Source organism: Carassius carassius, chromosome 38, assembly GCF_963082965.1.
Source record: "Carassius carassius chromosome 38, fCarCar2.1, whole genome shotgun sequence".
Lineage (NCBI taxonomy): Eukaryota > Metazoa > Chordata > Actinopteri > Cypriniformes > Cyprinidae > Carassius > Carassius carassius.
The window spans coordinates 21769106-21784612 of NC_081792.1; the positions used below are offsets into that span (position 1 = coordinate 21769106).

The following is a 15507-nucleotide window of genomic DNA, read 5'->3' on the forward strand; positions in this document are numbered from 1 at the left end:
TATTGAATTGAGGGCCGTGAATGTATGAAAGGCATGTAGGCAGAACGAAGTCTTAACTACACAGCTTCTCCATTACACCACTGAGAACCCTGCTCTCACAGGCAATGGCTTTTGAAATTAATCTGTCATATTAAAAAAAGGGAAAATTAGATACACGCCCTTTCACCAACACAGGAATAAAACAGAGTGAAATCATATAAGAATACAATAGTCACCAGAAGCATAATAATTGTGTTCTGCCTGAGAAAGATATATCCAGCATCAACATAAAGTGTCATGTTTCATCAACTATTTTCTGTAAAGCAGCTGTCGCACAAAATAAGTTTCATACATTCATTTTTAAAATACACAAAAGCCTCTCTTTTAGCTAACACATAAGGGAAAAATTGACAGACAGAAAACAAATGATAAAATTGTAAACCTGCTAATCTACAATACAATCACACACAAAATAAATAAATAAAATTGCAATAAAAATAATAAAAAATAAAATAAAAATTACAAAATCACATATCATTTACAGACAAATACATTTTTGGGCTACTTTAACAGTAATTATTGTTGAATTGACATTTTAAGTAAAATGTCTTTATATAATTGTATTTTAATTATCTTATGATTGAAATCTACAGATTCAAGACAATTTTAACTATCAATTTCAGTATATTTTACAGTGACAAACAGATTAATAATAAATCAATTAGGTTTGTATATTAACATTTTACAATTTGATGACCTATAACATCATGACTGTAATTTGTATAGTGAAGTTCTGACAGTCAGTTTCTACTGTAAGTTTAACAAACCTTTTTTTAAGAAACTAAGAGGCTGTCTTGGCTAAAGTGTGGGCCCCTCAAACAGACCACAGAGGCAGTGGATCATAGCTGATGTTTTCCTGTCACACGTGGCTCTATCAAGCACATACACTACTTTTACAAGACACTGTGACCACAGAGTAGCACTATCACCATCAGCTCTTAATATCCCTCAGAGAAATGCCATAACACCTTTTTGGGAAACTGATTATTTGTTTAGATCAGTTCTAAACCATGCATAAATCCCGACACCTCTATCTTACATACAATTGTTACAAAGAGACTGCAGCATTGCCATGCACCAGACTTTATATTAAAACAGTCCATAAGGTTTAGAAATCATTGTGCACAGTGGGTGCAATATCAGAGCAGCCCGACTGGAAGAAAAAAAAGAAAAAAAAAGACAGTGGGTGCATGCATAACTCATTTATATGCAAAGAAAAAAATGCGCCTGTAAAAACAAACAACCGGATGATGGATTATTAACAGAGAACGGTTTTATCTCAAAGAGAATCACAGACAGATGGTCTGCTCTTTAGTCGCGCTTTAGTGACTCAAATACAGTCGGACAGTGCGCCGTTATTTTTGAACGAGCAGTGTCCGGTGTAAGAACATAAGCTACTGAGACTATAATAAATCGCACGCGCGTCAAGCTCCTTTTCCTCCGCATTCAACTAGGCGTAGCAGCGCAGTTGTGAAGGGCAGAACTCTCCCTCCCCTGTGACTCTTTACCCCCTCACCTGGCACGTCGTCCTCAAAATCCATATCGTCTTGCCCCTCATCTTCATTGCTTAGCGATCCGGGCATCTTTACCGCATAACAAGAAAATCACATTCGAGATGCAGGAATAAAGTCCAGAAACTTAACCCTCTGAATTCCCAGATTTTCAGCTTCAGAGGAGACGTCCACTGAAGGTGAGGCTAATTTTCTTTTAATATGCTCTCAATAAAATAAAAGATGGCTGCCCTGCTTTTAAAAAAAAACCTTTCTCCCTCTTCTCTATCCAAATCCTCCAGTCTGAAAATAAGAAAGAGACAAAAATGGAACACACATGCCCAGATTGTGACGTCTGGTCGGTTGCCATGGCAATCCATCCCATAGTTTTCCGACACAACTAGTTAGTGCTCCTCGCCTGGTCACCGGCTTTACTAGTACTGAGAGCAGCGGCGGTCTCGCGCTGGCGTTGCCGTTTTCCCGCTGAAGTTCGAGGAATGTGAGGTTCTTCGGGGAGAAAGTTCCCTCACAGTCCCTTTCTGTCAGACGAGGGAAATGCATAATAGGAGCAGGATTTTTTTTTTTTTTTGTCATGCCTTTTTTATATATCTACAAACTTAGGTCGGACAAATTATATATCCGAGGTCACGGTTGAACGTACATCTTTGAAGACTGGGTTTAGAGATGTTTTAAAGGTAGAGTTATAAAAAAAAAAAAAAATTCATTTACACACCATCACGTAGTTCCAAAGCTGTTTTTATACGGTCTATGTTCCAAACCTGTGAGGCGTGTGTTCCATGGAAGAAAAAGCAGCAGTCTTCACTTAATATTCTTGATATACACTGAAAGTAAATGGTGACAGGCATTCTGCCTCATTTTGGGCAAACTAAAGCGTTACATATGAGGCTAGGTTTCTTATTTAAACGAAATATGCTACTTTAAAAAAATTTCGTATAGCGCTGGAAACGTTTCTGTTGTTAATTTAATCTCTCCTCATTTTAAAAAAAAATCCATTTTTTTTTTCTCTTGATGTTTAACGTGGTCAAAGCAGTCAAAGACATTTAAAATAATCTCCTGTACTCTTAAACCAACCAAAGCGGTTTTGCTGGTCTCCTGGTCTAGTCATGTATGGTTCTGGAGACATTCAGTTGGCCCAAACAGGTGAGCTCTAGGAGACCAGCTAAACCATTTAGAGCTGGTTTTAGATGCTTCAGCAGCATATCACCGATTAGATAAACTCTCTGAACCCTGTATGTGCACAAACTTTGTTGCTATGGAAATTATTGGTCCTGTCTGACCGGTGATAGATGAATCCTTTATGCTTTAGTTGCTCTAAAAATAGAAAGAAATTGCACAATTATGAATCAAATGGATTTCTCTTTATCTTTCCCCTCACAGCAAAAGACACAATGCTTCGAACATACTGAAATCAACACACCAGAAACAAGGAAATGGACTTCTTTTGAAATTTTATTAAAATTTACAAAAGAGTGGCAAGGATTTAATCTTCATCGTCCTCCTCCTCATCCTGGTTGATCTGGAAGTAGCGCAGTTCATAGCTCTCCTTGGTGTTCGCTACTACACGCAGCCAGTCACGCAGGTTGTTCTTCTTGAGGTACTTCTTGGTAAGATACTTCAGGTACCTGAAAGCAACAAACACTTAAGTATAGATAGGTTTTATAAGTAACTGTGTTGTATTCACACAATTTGGCTTACTGGGTAAAAGAAAAGACCCTAAAATTCTGCCTTGTGTAACAATCACTAGTTATTAAAAATCTTAATTGAAGGATAAAGGCTCCAATTATAAGGTGTAAAATTAGTGCTAATGAAATAGTGCTAGTGGTTTTCCTAACAGCTTCTAAGGTCCTTATCAATTTTGCTTATCAGACAAATATATAAGGACAAGCTGTAGATGACATGCCACAACACTTTCTGAATAGAGTTTATGCAATATCACAAAACAAGTAACAGCTACTTGAATAGGTAATGCCTCTTAAAAGTCTTGCATGGGACTTCACATCAAATGTGGAGCAAGTCATTACACAAACATCACAGGAATGTGTAATAAATCCACTTTTTCAACAATTAAGTCACATCTTCAGTAGATGAATTAGATAAATACAAAATCATTTATAGGCCAAACAAACACCACATCAACTCTCAAAATGATTTGCTATGTCCAACACACTAACAACTATAGAGATTACATGAAACTGAAAGCCACAGGATGGGTTGGAGAACATCCACAGAATGCAAACTGTGCACGCTCTTCTGTGTCAGCCGCGCTGCACGGATGTGCTGTTTTTGTTCAAATCAAAGCATAAATACATGTAGAACATGTATTTGTAGGGAATCATGTAGGGAATCCTTGTGTCGTGGCTGACACAGAATAGCGTACACAGTTTGCATTCTGTGGATGTTCTCCAAAATGGCACCAAGGTGATTCCGAGACACAGAGGAGACAAATTGTTGAATCAAGTCGTTATTTTTTGTTTTCTTCACTTACAAAAAGTACCCTCTTCCCTTCATAAAATTCAGACTGAACCACTGATGGCAGATTTTTCTGGACCTTAACAACTTTGCAATTTACTTGGCAGTCAATGGGACAGTCACAATCCACCCAGTTTTCATCCAAAATATCTTAAATTGTGTTCCCAAGACAACAAAGCTTTTCCGGGTCTGGAACGACTTGGGGGTAAGTGATTAATGACAAAATGTTCATTTTGGGGTGGAGTAACCCTTTAATACTACAATCGGTTCCAGTGAGCAGGAAGGCATTCAGCATCAAATGAAATGAAAGATTTTACTATATATGTATAATAGAAAATTTTGACAGTACCTAAACAAAAATAAACATCTGGTCGCAAAATGCAAGCGCGCTTCAGTCTAACATTAAGGATTAATCTAAAACACCTTAAATTAATGACTAAATTGGCAGTACAATTACTGCACACTTTCAATATGTAAAACGTGGCTTGTTAGCGACAAATGATGTCAACATGGCACACAATTTCTTTATGCATAAACACAAAGTACTTTTTGCACCTTTCAATTCACCTTGAATACATATGAGTAAACGTCTTAAATTACAATACAGCAGTTAATCAACAGCTAACATGCTATGGAGGAAATGCTGGGAATGCCACTATGCATAATGCGAGAAAAATGAGACCTCAAAAAATAAACTACATTGAGAAATGATAATTGCAATAAACCGTATAAAGTGCACAATGTTTTGCTTTGCTGTTTTGTAACGCATGTGCTAAATTTCTCAGTTCCATTATCTTTTCTTTTAAATCACATTTTAATTTTAATTGAACTAAATATTCAATATTATAGCCACAGTGAAAGAACATCAAAAACCTAACAGTTAGCATCCCTCCGCAAGCATTTGGATCTCTAATCTCAGATTTACCTCTTAGAGAAGGGGACCTCAGATGACACCGTGATTTTGCTCTTGCTCCTTTCAATGGAGACCACACCTCCACCCAAGTTGCCAGATTTACCATTTACTTTGATGCGCTCCTGAAGGAACTGTTCCTGGATAGAGACACATGCAAACATGCCCATCAGATTATATAGAATAACCTTTTTTTTTTTTTTGTAATAAGTTGCATATAAGTCTGCAAAAAATCATTACTCGCATATTGAAGCAAGCAAAAAATAGTTTTGTATGTATACAATTCTGAGAAAACACCCAAAATTGTCTGTTCAGGTCAGGTAATCTGATTGGAGATTTTCAGTTTTGTGTGCAGTCCGCATCAGAGGATCAGTTTATACTTACAAAGTTAGCAGCATCCATGATGCCATCCTCCACAGGATGGGTGCAGTCCAGGGTGAACTTCAGGACCTGCTTTTTCTTTTTCCCACCCTTGGTCACCAGCTTTTTCTGTAAGACACAAAAATATACATATGGATAAAACCCAAAACTGTAAGTGTGTACATTAATTTAAATTTATTATTTAAATTAAAGAAAATAAATCTTCACTAAAAATATGTTTCTCCAATCATCAAAACGAGCTCTCGCAAATCTGGAATCTGACAGTATACGTGACAACGACCTACGTTTACACATATTTAAAAGCAATAAATAAATACATTTGAAAACGTTGGGGAAATGTGAAATTCAATCTAAAACGCAGCCATGTCGTTTTAGCTTTGTGGTTTCGATTCTTTGATAGCAAGATTGATTTAAAAACAATATGCCCAAAAATATAATTGCTCTTTATTTTCCATCTATAAAGCATTATCGCAAAACGCGCAGTATTTTTCTAGTTATTATGCGTCGATTCTACGAGAAATGCTAACCAGCTAAACTGGTGGTTGCTACAACGTGGTTGATCACGAGCAGGCCTCGCTCCAGACCTCCAGTAAACAAACGCTTTTAAAACCAACACTGATGCACATATTATGTCCTTAACCAGATTAATCAAAGTCTCCATGGTTCGGCTTTAATCTACACCGGTTTGTGCGCGCCTATAGAGACGTGACACATTGAATATGATAGTTTTTCAGGAACTTGCTCGTACTCACAATCGGAGCCATGGCCGACAGTTTGGCAGAAAGGGAGAGGGGAGGGCGCGCGTGCGCACTGAAAGCTTCCCGTTATAATCTATTTCAGATGTAATCGATAGATCTGTTATCCGGAGATTGATTCGTACAATCACTGGATCATCATAACCATTTCATTGTACCATATCATGTCTCGTCTAATTATGTTTTCATATATATATATATATATATATATATATATATATATATATATATATATATATATATATATATATATACTGTGCATGTTTGTATAATTTGTACACATAGTTTCTGTTTAATTTATTTTATTAAAAAAAAAAATCAAAATACATTGAATGCATAATTACAGTTATGTAAGGTATTTGCCGTTCTTCCAGATGAAAGGAAAGGTATCATCTTCTCTTATTACCTGTTTAATCTAGACTATGCCAGCCTCCATCCTCTCGTCTGTCACCTGTGTCATGAGCAATAGGCTACCGCCAACCATGTCTTCTGGACTGCCAGTTGTCTGTGTGGCAGGGCCAATGAAAATCGGATCTCATGCCCCCTCTATGGGTAAATACAAAAATCCCATATGGGGAGGTAAATAAAACCCATACTGGTAAAAAAAAAAAAAAAAAAAAAAACACAGAGTGTACATGCATTCTTCTTGACTAATTTAAGCAACATTTTTGTTCCATGTGTACATTTGTTGTGATAGAAAAGTAAAACTTTTTTTTTTATAAATAAATAAATAAATAAATAAATAAATGCTACTGAAAGTTAAATACCGACAATGTAGCTGCTAAAAAAAGGACCTTTACCTCAAGGATTTTGGGGGTGAGGAAATGGAAATCATGACAGAAGTGTTCAATCAGAACCAGCCGCAGCAAACTGAAGACAAGTTCTTCCATGATGTTTACATTTGGGTCTCCACTTATTCTAGGTTTCTTCAAGCTGAATGTTGGGTTAATTCCAAAACGTATCTTATGCCAAATCTGGATTCCTGTAATCTTTCTTCATATGACCCACCCATTACAGTTTTGTATACATGACTGTCAAGCCTTCTGTTTTGAAGAGTTGTCCAAGGTTTAATGACTAACATATGTTCTTCACATTGTTTGATTCATTTCATCATTTTCAATTCATCTTTGTCATCAATCATTTATTGGTCGTCACCAGAAATAAAAGGAGGGTTTCGTAGTGATGTGTAGTGTTTTGTGTTCCCCAAAGTACTTTTTTGTTAACAGTTCTTAGAACTGTTAAATGTTATAGGTTCTTTATGGAACCATCAATCAATGCCAATAAGGAGGTTTTATTTTAAAGAGTGTTGAATTAAATTAAAGCTCAAATTCATGCAACATGCAATCCTGTTCAGAGCAGCACAGTTGGCATAAGGACAGCTGCAGAACGACCCCAGCGTTCTGATTTTAGCACCATAACAAGCACTCCACATGGTGGGCTCTCTGATCACATCACAGCAGTGTCATTTGATAAAAACAAGCATCTTGTGAAAGGTGCATGGAGCATTGATTCCAAAGCTTATATCAATTACACACAATCCGGTGCATACCTTCAATCTTGTTTAGAAGTGACTCAGAGATCTGCTCTTTTTATGTGCTTCTTTACAATTAAGACTATAGTGAAACAAAATAGTGATAGACAATATATTTACCAGGAAAAATAATCTCATTTTGGATAATCAGTTGACTCAGTTCCAAAATGTATCACCAGTCAGTTAGATAATACTACAATTAATTATACAAAGTATAATGTAAAATTATTAAAATGTTTGTCATCTTGCTATCATTAAATTTTATAAAAAGATTTGGTCAGTAAGGTTATTTGATGTTTTGAAAAAAAAAAGTCACTTATGCTCAACAAAGCTGGATTTATTTGATCGAACATCAATATTTTGAATTTTAACAGTTTACTTTTATATTCAGTTTTTATTGTGATGCAAAGCTGAATTTTCAGCAGCCATGACTGTCACACGATCCTCCAGGAAATCATTCTAAATTACCAATTTATTTAAATTTTATGCATTTAACAGACACTTTTATCCAAAGCGACTTACAGTGCATTCAGGCTAACAGTTTTTACCTAACATGTGTTCCCTGATTTGATGCTAAAGAAGTCATTTCATTATTATCAATGTTTATAACAGTTGTGCTGCTTAATATTTGTTTAATATAATGCTTGATATTGTTGTTTTTGAATAGAAATATACATTTCTTTAAATAGTACTAAATAGTACTGATTTTTTTTTTTTTGCAAGAGTGTATTTAGCCATCCGACATTCTATTCTGTAGAGATCAGCATCATATTTATTCACCACTAAAAGTGTAAACTTAAGTTACTCTCTAAATCGTTTCCCACTATCCCATTAATGTCTGCCGATCCATCTACTGTAGAAAAAAAACAATATGTTGTGTAGCTTGTTGTAACTCTAGCCACGTTTTGAGCACATTGTATCTAATGATACAGCAGCAAAGCTTTTCCTGCTATATTTATCCATTGTTGCCCACTGCAAACTTGCATTTGTGGTGTATAAGTAGCCTGGCTTTACACGACCAGCATAATGGTGCCAGCAGTTTGTGGTTCAGTGGGGAAAAGCAGTCCATTACCACATCCTAACACAACAGAAATGCTGCAGTGTGCTTTTCCAAAATGTAGAACTTTTTTTATTCATTTAGAATGATTCTATTATATGGTAGGCTATTTGTTTGTAATGTGAGTGTGGCGGTGTAATTTTTCTCAGTTTAGTGCGAGTGTGGGATCTTGGTTTTCCACTTAGAGTTGCAGATAATGAAGCTTTTGTACTTTGCAGCACCACACACTCCCTCATGCAGTGTAATCCAGGAATTCATCACTTTGATGCTATATTACTGGTACTGTAAAGCTGATTATAATGAAAACAATATAAATCTTTTGATTGACGCAGGGGCAGGATGCACATAAAGTGGGGTCCAAAAGTCAAAAGAACACTCTGAACACGTGTTCAGAGAAACAATACAAGGTTTTAGCACAGTGACTAGATTAACAAATAACATTTAAAATTGAATTGAATCTAAGATGTAGATGAGTTTGTTTCTTCATCAGAACAGATTTGGTGAAATTTAGCTTTACATCACTACAGTGAATGGGTAGCAGAATGAGAGTCCAAACAGCAGGGAAAAACATCACAACAGTCCACATGTAATCCATTAATAAGGCAAAAAGCTTTGTGTTTATAATAATTCATCATTAAGGCTTTTTTTTACTCCAAAATACTCATTTAAATCTATTAAAACTATTACAACTACATACAACTATTTTTCTAAAAGCACTTATAATAATATTAAGTGCGATATTTATCAGATCAAAATTAATGTTCATTTTTCACACTGTACATTATGCTGTGATGCCTGATTTTACTTTTAGCATTTAAAATGGTTTATTTTAGTTTATTTGATTTGACAAAATTGTATATCTATTATTAGTGGTTAACATTAAAATAATTATTCTTATCATTATTATCAGTAATATTTAATTCCCATAATTATCCTCAGAATCAATTTCCTAAAGGAATGCATTAAATAATGCATATATCATGAATGTGTGTAAAGTCAAAATAAATTCTTCCTCTGAGGTTTTGAATTTTCCAATGAAGAGCAGTACATCATGTTTTCAACAGAAAAAGTCCATGCTGTGCATCAAGTGTTTTAGAGACATGCAAATTCAATTTTTTTTCATTATAAAATATCAAACTTCTGATGAAATTAATGTGATGGATATTTAACTTCATGATTTAGTGAAAATTGCAGCAACTGCATTGACATTGAGACAGGATATGGGCAGGTATGTGAAATACTGAATCAAGCTGTTATGGTAAGTAAAAAATCAGACATAGTTCCAGAAACTACCAAATCATTATATAATCTGTAAAGCATTAACTGAAATATACTGTATATATGCCATATCATCTTATACATTTTGTATTACAGAATGTACACTCCATTCTGTACAGTGAATATTACATTCATTATGAATATTAATGTACACCAGGAGTCAGAAAGTTTTTTTTTTTTTTTTTTTAAGCATGCAGCACAACTTTTTTTTTTACATTGATAATGATAAGAAATGTTTCTTGGGCAGCAAATCAGCATATTAGAATTTCAGAAGAAGCATGTGACACTAAAGACTGGAGTAATGGATGCTGAAAATTCGGATTTGCATCACAGGGAAAAAAAAGTATTTTTGAGTATAAGAGACATTAAGAATGTCTCTTATACCTCCTTAGGTGGTGAAGGAGCTGCAACTGTCAGTGCGAGAGGCCATCATACTGATGAAGGCCATGCTGAGTGAAGTGCGGACAAAGAGGACGAAGAGGAGGAAAGTGCTATCTGTACTCTGTTAAACAGTATGCAGGTGAGGCAACACTCCATAAGGGGGCACAATGAGACCACAGACCAACACAATAAGCAGCTTTGTGAGTGATGTGAGAGATGAAGGATTCTTCGACATACAGGTGCATCTAAAAAAAATGTAATATCACGGAGAAGGTCTTTCTTTTTTTGTAATTTAATAAAAAAAATTAAAAAAAACCTTTCTTAAATTCTAGATTCATTGCACACAAACTGAAATATTTCAATGTTTTTTTGTTTGTTTTGTTTTTGTTTTTATTCTGATGGTTACGACCTACAGCTTAGGAAAATTAAAAATGCAGTATCTCAAAAAAAATTAATATTCCATTTTGAGCTTGATTAGTTTGATTAATTTTGAGTATAAATACTGGATACCTCTTGGGCTAGTTTAGAACATGCAACCACAATTATGGGAAAGACTACTGACTTGACAGTTGTCCAGAAGTCAATCATCAACACCCTCCATGAAGAGGGTAAGCCACAGAAGGTCATTGCTGAAAGGGCTGGCAGATCACAGAGTGCTGTATCAAAATATATTCATAGAAAGTTGACTGGAAGGAAAAAGTGTGGTAGGAAAGGGTGCACAAGCAACAGGGATGACCACAGCCTTGGGAAGACTGTCAGGAAAAGCTGATTCAAGAACTTGGGAGAGTTTCACAAGGAGTGGACTGAAGCCGGAGTCAGTGCATCAAGAGTCACCACACTCAGATGTCTTCAGGAAAAGGGCTACAGCTGTCACATTCCTAGAATCAAGCCACTCCTGAACCAGAAAAAAAACCGTCAGAAGCATTTCACCTGGGGTAAGGAGAAAAAGAACTGGACTGTTGCTTAGTGTTCCGAAGTCCTCTTTTCAGATGAAAGTAATTTTAGCATTTCATTTGGTAATCAAGGTCTGGAGTCTGAAGGAAGACTAGAGAGGCACAGAATCCAAAATCCAGTGTGAAGTTTCTGAAGTCAGTGATGATTTGGGGTGTGGTGATGTCTGCTGGTGTTGGTCCATTGTGCTTTATCAAGTCCAAAGTCAATGCAGCCATCTACCAGGAGATTTTGGAGCACTTTATGTCACGGTTCATGAATTCACTGTCTCTCTTTTGTCTTGCGTGCTGTTGTGTGTGTGTGTGTGTGTGTGGGCGTGGTCACTGATCAGCGATGATCAGCAGCGCCAGTTGGTTTCAATTGTTTGTCCCTATTTAAGTTCAGTAACTGGTGTCTCATGTTGTCAGATCGTTGTTTTCTCCCCAGTGTGCTCCCGTGCTGTTCCTGTGTCCTTGTACCTGCCTAGTCTTCCTGTCTTCGTCGTTCGTTCCTGGATCGTCACGCTACATTGGATTACCACTTCTTCACGCGGATTACTCACTCACCGGGATACAAGGGATCATCACTGGATCGAGCACCACCACCAGCTGTCCACCGAAGTCCCTGCGTCAACCACCATCAGCCTTGTGTCCGCCGCCTGTGTCTCCTGCGATTGTGAACTGTGATTCTGACTATCTTGCTGTTTATCAATAAATACGCCTTGCGTTTACATCCTGTGTCTGTCATACGTTACAGAACGATCTGACCCATTATGGATGTAGCAGGCGCTTCTACATGGGACGAGTTTGCGGCTCGAAGCATCGCTAGAATGGACTCTCAGGAGGAGAACATCTCCCTCACAGGACGGGCGGTCCAAGCGCTAGTGACGCAGGTGTCCGAGCTCACCCAGCAGATCCAACAGCTCCGTGTCTCCACTGCGCCACCCACACCGCTGACTCCACCCCCTCCTCCAGAGTCGCAGCCGCGGCGCGAACCGAGACTACCCACACCCGAAGGATATTCAGGTGAACCAGAGTTTTGCAGAACTTTTCTGACCCGATGTTCTATGCACTTTGCATTACAGCCTCTTACGTTCAACCAAGAGCGATCCAAGGTTGCGTTTGTGTTAACGCTACTCTCCGGCCGGGCGGCTCTCTGGGGAACGGCGGTGTGGGAGAATCAAGACCCATGCTGCGCCTCGTTCCAGGCACTCTCCGAGGAGATGAGGAGGGTTTTCGATCGGGCGGCGGCGGGTAGGGAGGCGGCCAGACTACTCGCCGATCTTTGCCAAGGTCACGGTTTGGTTTCGGAGTACTCCATCCAGTTCCGCACCCTGGCTGCAGAGTGTCGTTGGAACGAGGAGGCGCAGTGGGACAGATTCCTGCAATGGTTGGCTGACCGTATTCAGAGAGAAATCTACATGCTGGACCTTCCCACTAGTCTCAATGGGCTCGTCGAATTAGCTTTTCGAGTAGATGCTCGGCTGAACCGTATGGGCCGTTTCCAGCAGGATCATCCAGTTTGCAGCATGGAGAATCGACGTCTTGAAGTTCCGGATACGGTCAGCCCCCCCTACGACCCGGAACCCATGCAGGTGGGTAGAGCTCGGCTTTCCCGGGAGGAGAAGGAACGGCGGAGATCCCATGGACTGTGCCCTTTACTGCGGGAGGACGGGCCACTTCATCCACTCATGCCCGGTAAAGGACCAAGCCCGATAGTGACTATGAGGCTACTATCGGGAGGGATCTCCACCGGGAAGACCTCATCCACCACATCATCAGCTACTCTCCTTCCGGTAAGACTAAGGTGGGCAACCAGCACTCACGACACCCAAGCATTATTGGATTCAGGGGCCAAGGGTAATTTTATGGACATTAAACTGGCTAATCATCTCCACATTTCCACTACCCCCCTCACTCACACCATCACTGTCCAGGCTCTCAGCGGACAACAGCTCCCCAACATTACTCATGCCTCCGAACCCATCACTCTCATCACGTCCGGCAACCACACTGAGACTATAACATTCCTCCTCATAAGTTCACCTCTGGCACCCATCGTTCTTGGTCACCCTTGGTTCACTCAACACAATCCCAGAGTCAATTGGGGGCACAACACCATTTCCATGTGGAGTAATAAGTGTTATGAGTCATGTCTGGTGTCTGCGTGTTCGTCTGTACCTGTGTCTGTTTTCCAGAAGGAGGTAGTGAATTTATCTAACGTGCCCGAGGAGTACCAGGACCTGAGAGAAGTGTTCAGTAAGTCTCGTGCTGCTTCTCTTCCTCCACATCGTCCCTCTGACTGTGCTATAGATTTAGTACCAGGTGGGCCCCCGCCCAAGGGCAAGTTATATTCACTTTCTGTTCCAGAGAGGGAGGCTATGGAGAAATATATTTCTGATTCTCTAGCATCCAAATTCATTAGACCTTCCTCATCTCCAGCGGGGGCGGGATTCTTTTTTGTGGGGAAGAAGGATGGGTCTCTGCGACCGTGCATTGATTATCGAGGGTTGAACAACATCACGGTAAAGAATACTTATCCTTTGCCGTTGATGTCTTCAGCTTTCGAACGATTGCAGGGAGCATCTATCTTTACAAAATTGGATTTACGAAACGCTTATCATTTGGTTAGCATAAGGAAGGGAGATGAATGGAAGACCGCATTTAATACCCCTAGAGGGCACTTTGAATACTTGATTATGCCCTTCGGGCTCTCCAACTCGGCCGCAGTCTTCCAGGCACTCGTCAATGACGTGTTGAGAGATATGGTCGATCAATTCATATATGTCTACCTGGATGACATATTGATCTTTTCCTCTTCTCTCCAGGAACACGTTCAGCACTTCAGACGAGTGCTTCAGAGGTTGCCAGAGGTTGCTAGAGTAATTATGACATTGGTAACCGGGAGTTGTTGGCAGTCAAGTTAGCACTGGAGTATTGGCGCCACTGGCTAGAAGGTTCTGGGGTACCTTTTATCATTTGGACCGATCACAAGAACCTAGAATACATTAGAACTGCTAAAAGACTCAACTCTAGACAGGCTCGGTGGGCACTTTTTTTCGGCCGTTTAGATTTTTCTCTTTCGTACCGCCCGGGTTCAAAAACATCAAACCCGATTCTTTATCTCGTATTTTTGACCATTCCGAACGCCCGTCTACTCCCGAGTGTATTTTACCCGAGACATTAGTGGTCTCCACTCTCAGATGGGAGGTCGAATCGAGGGTCATGAAGGCCTTAGAAGGGGTAACGCCTCCGCCCGATTGCCCACCGAACCGGTTATTCGTGCCTGAGGAGTATCTGAAGTCATTCAGTGGGGTCATTGCTCCAATATAGCTTGTCATCCAGGAGTCAATCGTACCAGTTTTTTGGTTAAGCAACGGTTCTGGTGGCCGTTAATGGCTCGTGATATCCATGATTTTGTTTTGGCTTGCTCTGTTTGTGCCACTGGTAAGACGTCCAACCGACCCCCTGATGGGTTACTACAACCGCTGTCAGTCCCTTTGAGACCCTGGTCCCACATCGCACTAGATTTTGTCACCGCCCTCCCGCCCTCCCAGGGCAAGACTGTCGTTTTGACGGTCGTGGACCAGTTCTCGAAGGCGGCTCATTTTATTGCCTTGCCCAAATTACCTTCAGCCAAGGAGACAGCGGTTACTGTCATAGATCACGTCTTTCGGTTACATGGCCTCCCGTTGGACGTGGTCTCCGACAGGGGTCCCCAATTTGTGTCCAAATTTTGGCAAGAGTTTTGTAGATTATTAGGGGCCACGGTTAGTCTCTCTTCGGGGTTTCACCCCCAAAGCAATGGTCAATCAGAGAGAGCCAACCAAGATTTGGAGAGAGTATTGCGATGTTTGGTTTCCAAGAATCCTTCCTCCTGGAGCCAACAACTTTCTATGGTGGAGTACGCCCATAACTCGTTACCAGTGTCAGCTACGGGCCTTACTCCGTTTGAGGGTAGTTTAGGTTACCAGCCACCAGTTTTTGCCAGTACGGAATCCGAAGTCGCGGTCCCCTCCGCTCACGCCTTCGTCCAGAGGTGTCACCACACTTGGACTAGAGCCCGTGAGACTCTTCTTCAAGTGGGGGCGCGCACCAAGGCCAAGGCCGATCGCCACCGGTCAAAGCCTCCCGTATACGTCGTTGGTCAAAAAGTGTGGCTTTCTAATAAGAACATTCCTCTCCGCTCCGTCTCTAATAAACTTGCCCATAAAATTATTGGCCCGTTTCCTGTCACCAAGATCATTAGTCCGGTGACAGTCCGCC

The 15507-nt window shown here is 39.8% G+C and overlaps 2 protein-coding genes across 2 annotated transcripts in view; both read right to left on the bottom strand.

Moving 5' to 3' along the window:
* LOC132119558 (chromodomain-helicase-DNA-binding protein 5-like) overlaps positions 1–1680 on the bottom strand; it is a 35000-nt gene extending 33320 nt beyond the window's left edge. The window contains exon 1 of the mRNA XM_059529621.1: positions 1556–1680. Within this exon, the coding sequence (XP_059385604.1) occupies positions 1556–1622 (67 nt within the window). The 5' untranslated portion in view covers positions 1623–1680. The remainder of the gene's footprint in view (positions 1–1555) is intronic.
* A 1301-nt stretch (positions 1681–2981) lies between these two features.
* Positions 2982–6115, bottom strand: LOC132119065 (large ribosomal subunit protein eL22). The gene is made up of 4 exons (XM_059528814.1): positions 6063–6115; positions 5314–5418; positions 4945–5069; positions 2982–3172 (listed from the first exon to the last, which is right to left on the bottom strand). Exons 1-4 carry the CDS (start codon positions 6072–6074, stop codon positions 3031–3033), a joined length of 384 nt encoding a protein of 127 aa, XP_059384797.1. The 5' UTR covers positions 6075–6115; the 3' UTR covers positions 2982–3030.
* Between the last annotated feature and the right edge of the window lie 9392 nt (positions 6116–15507).

Coding starts and splice junctions, on each gene's coding strand:
- LOC132119065 (XM_059528814.1), bottom strand. Junction 5,070..5,313: donor TCATGGATGCTGCTAACTTT/GTAAGTATAAAC, acceptor GTCTCTATCCAG/GAACAGTTCCTTCAGGAGCG. Junction 3,173..4,944: donor GAGGTCCCCTTCTCTAAGAG/GTAAATCTGAGA, acceptor TGTTGCTTTCAG/GTACCTGAAGTATCTTACCA.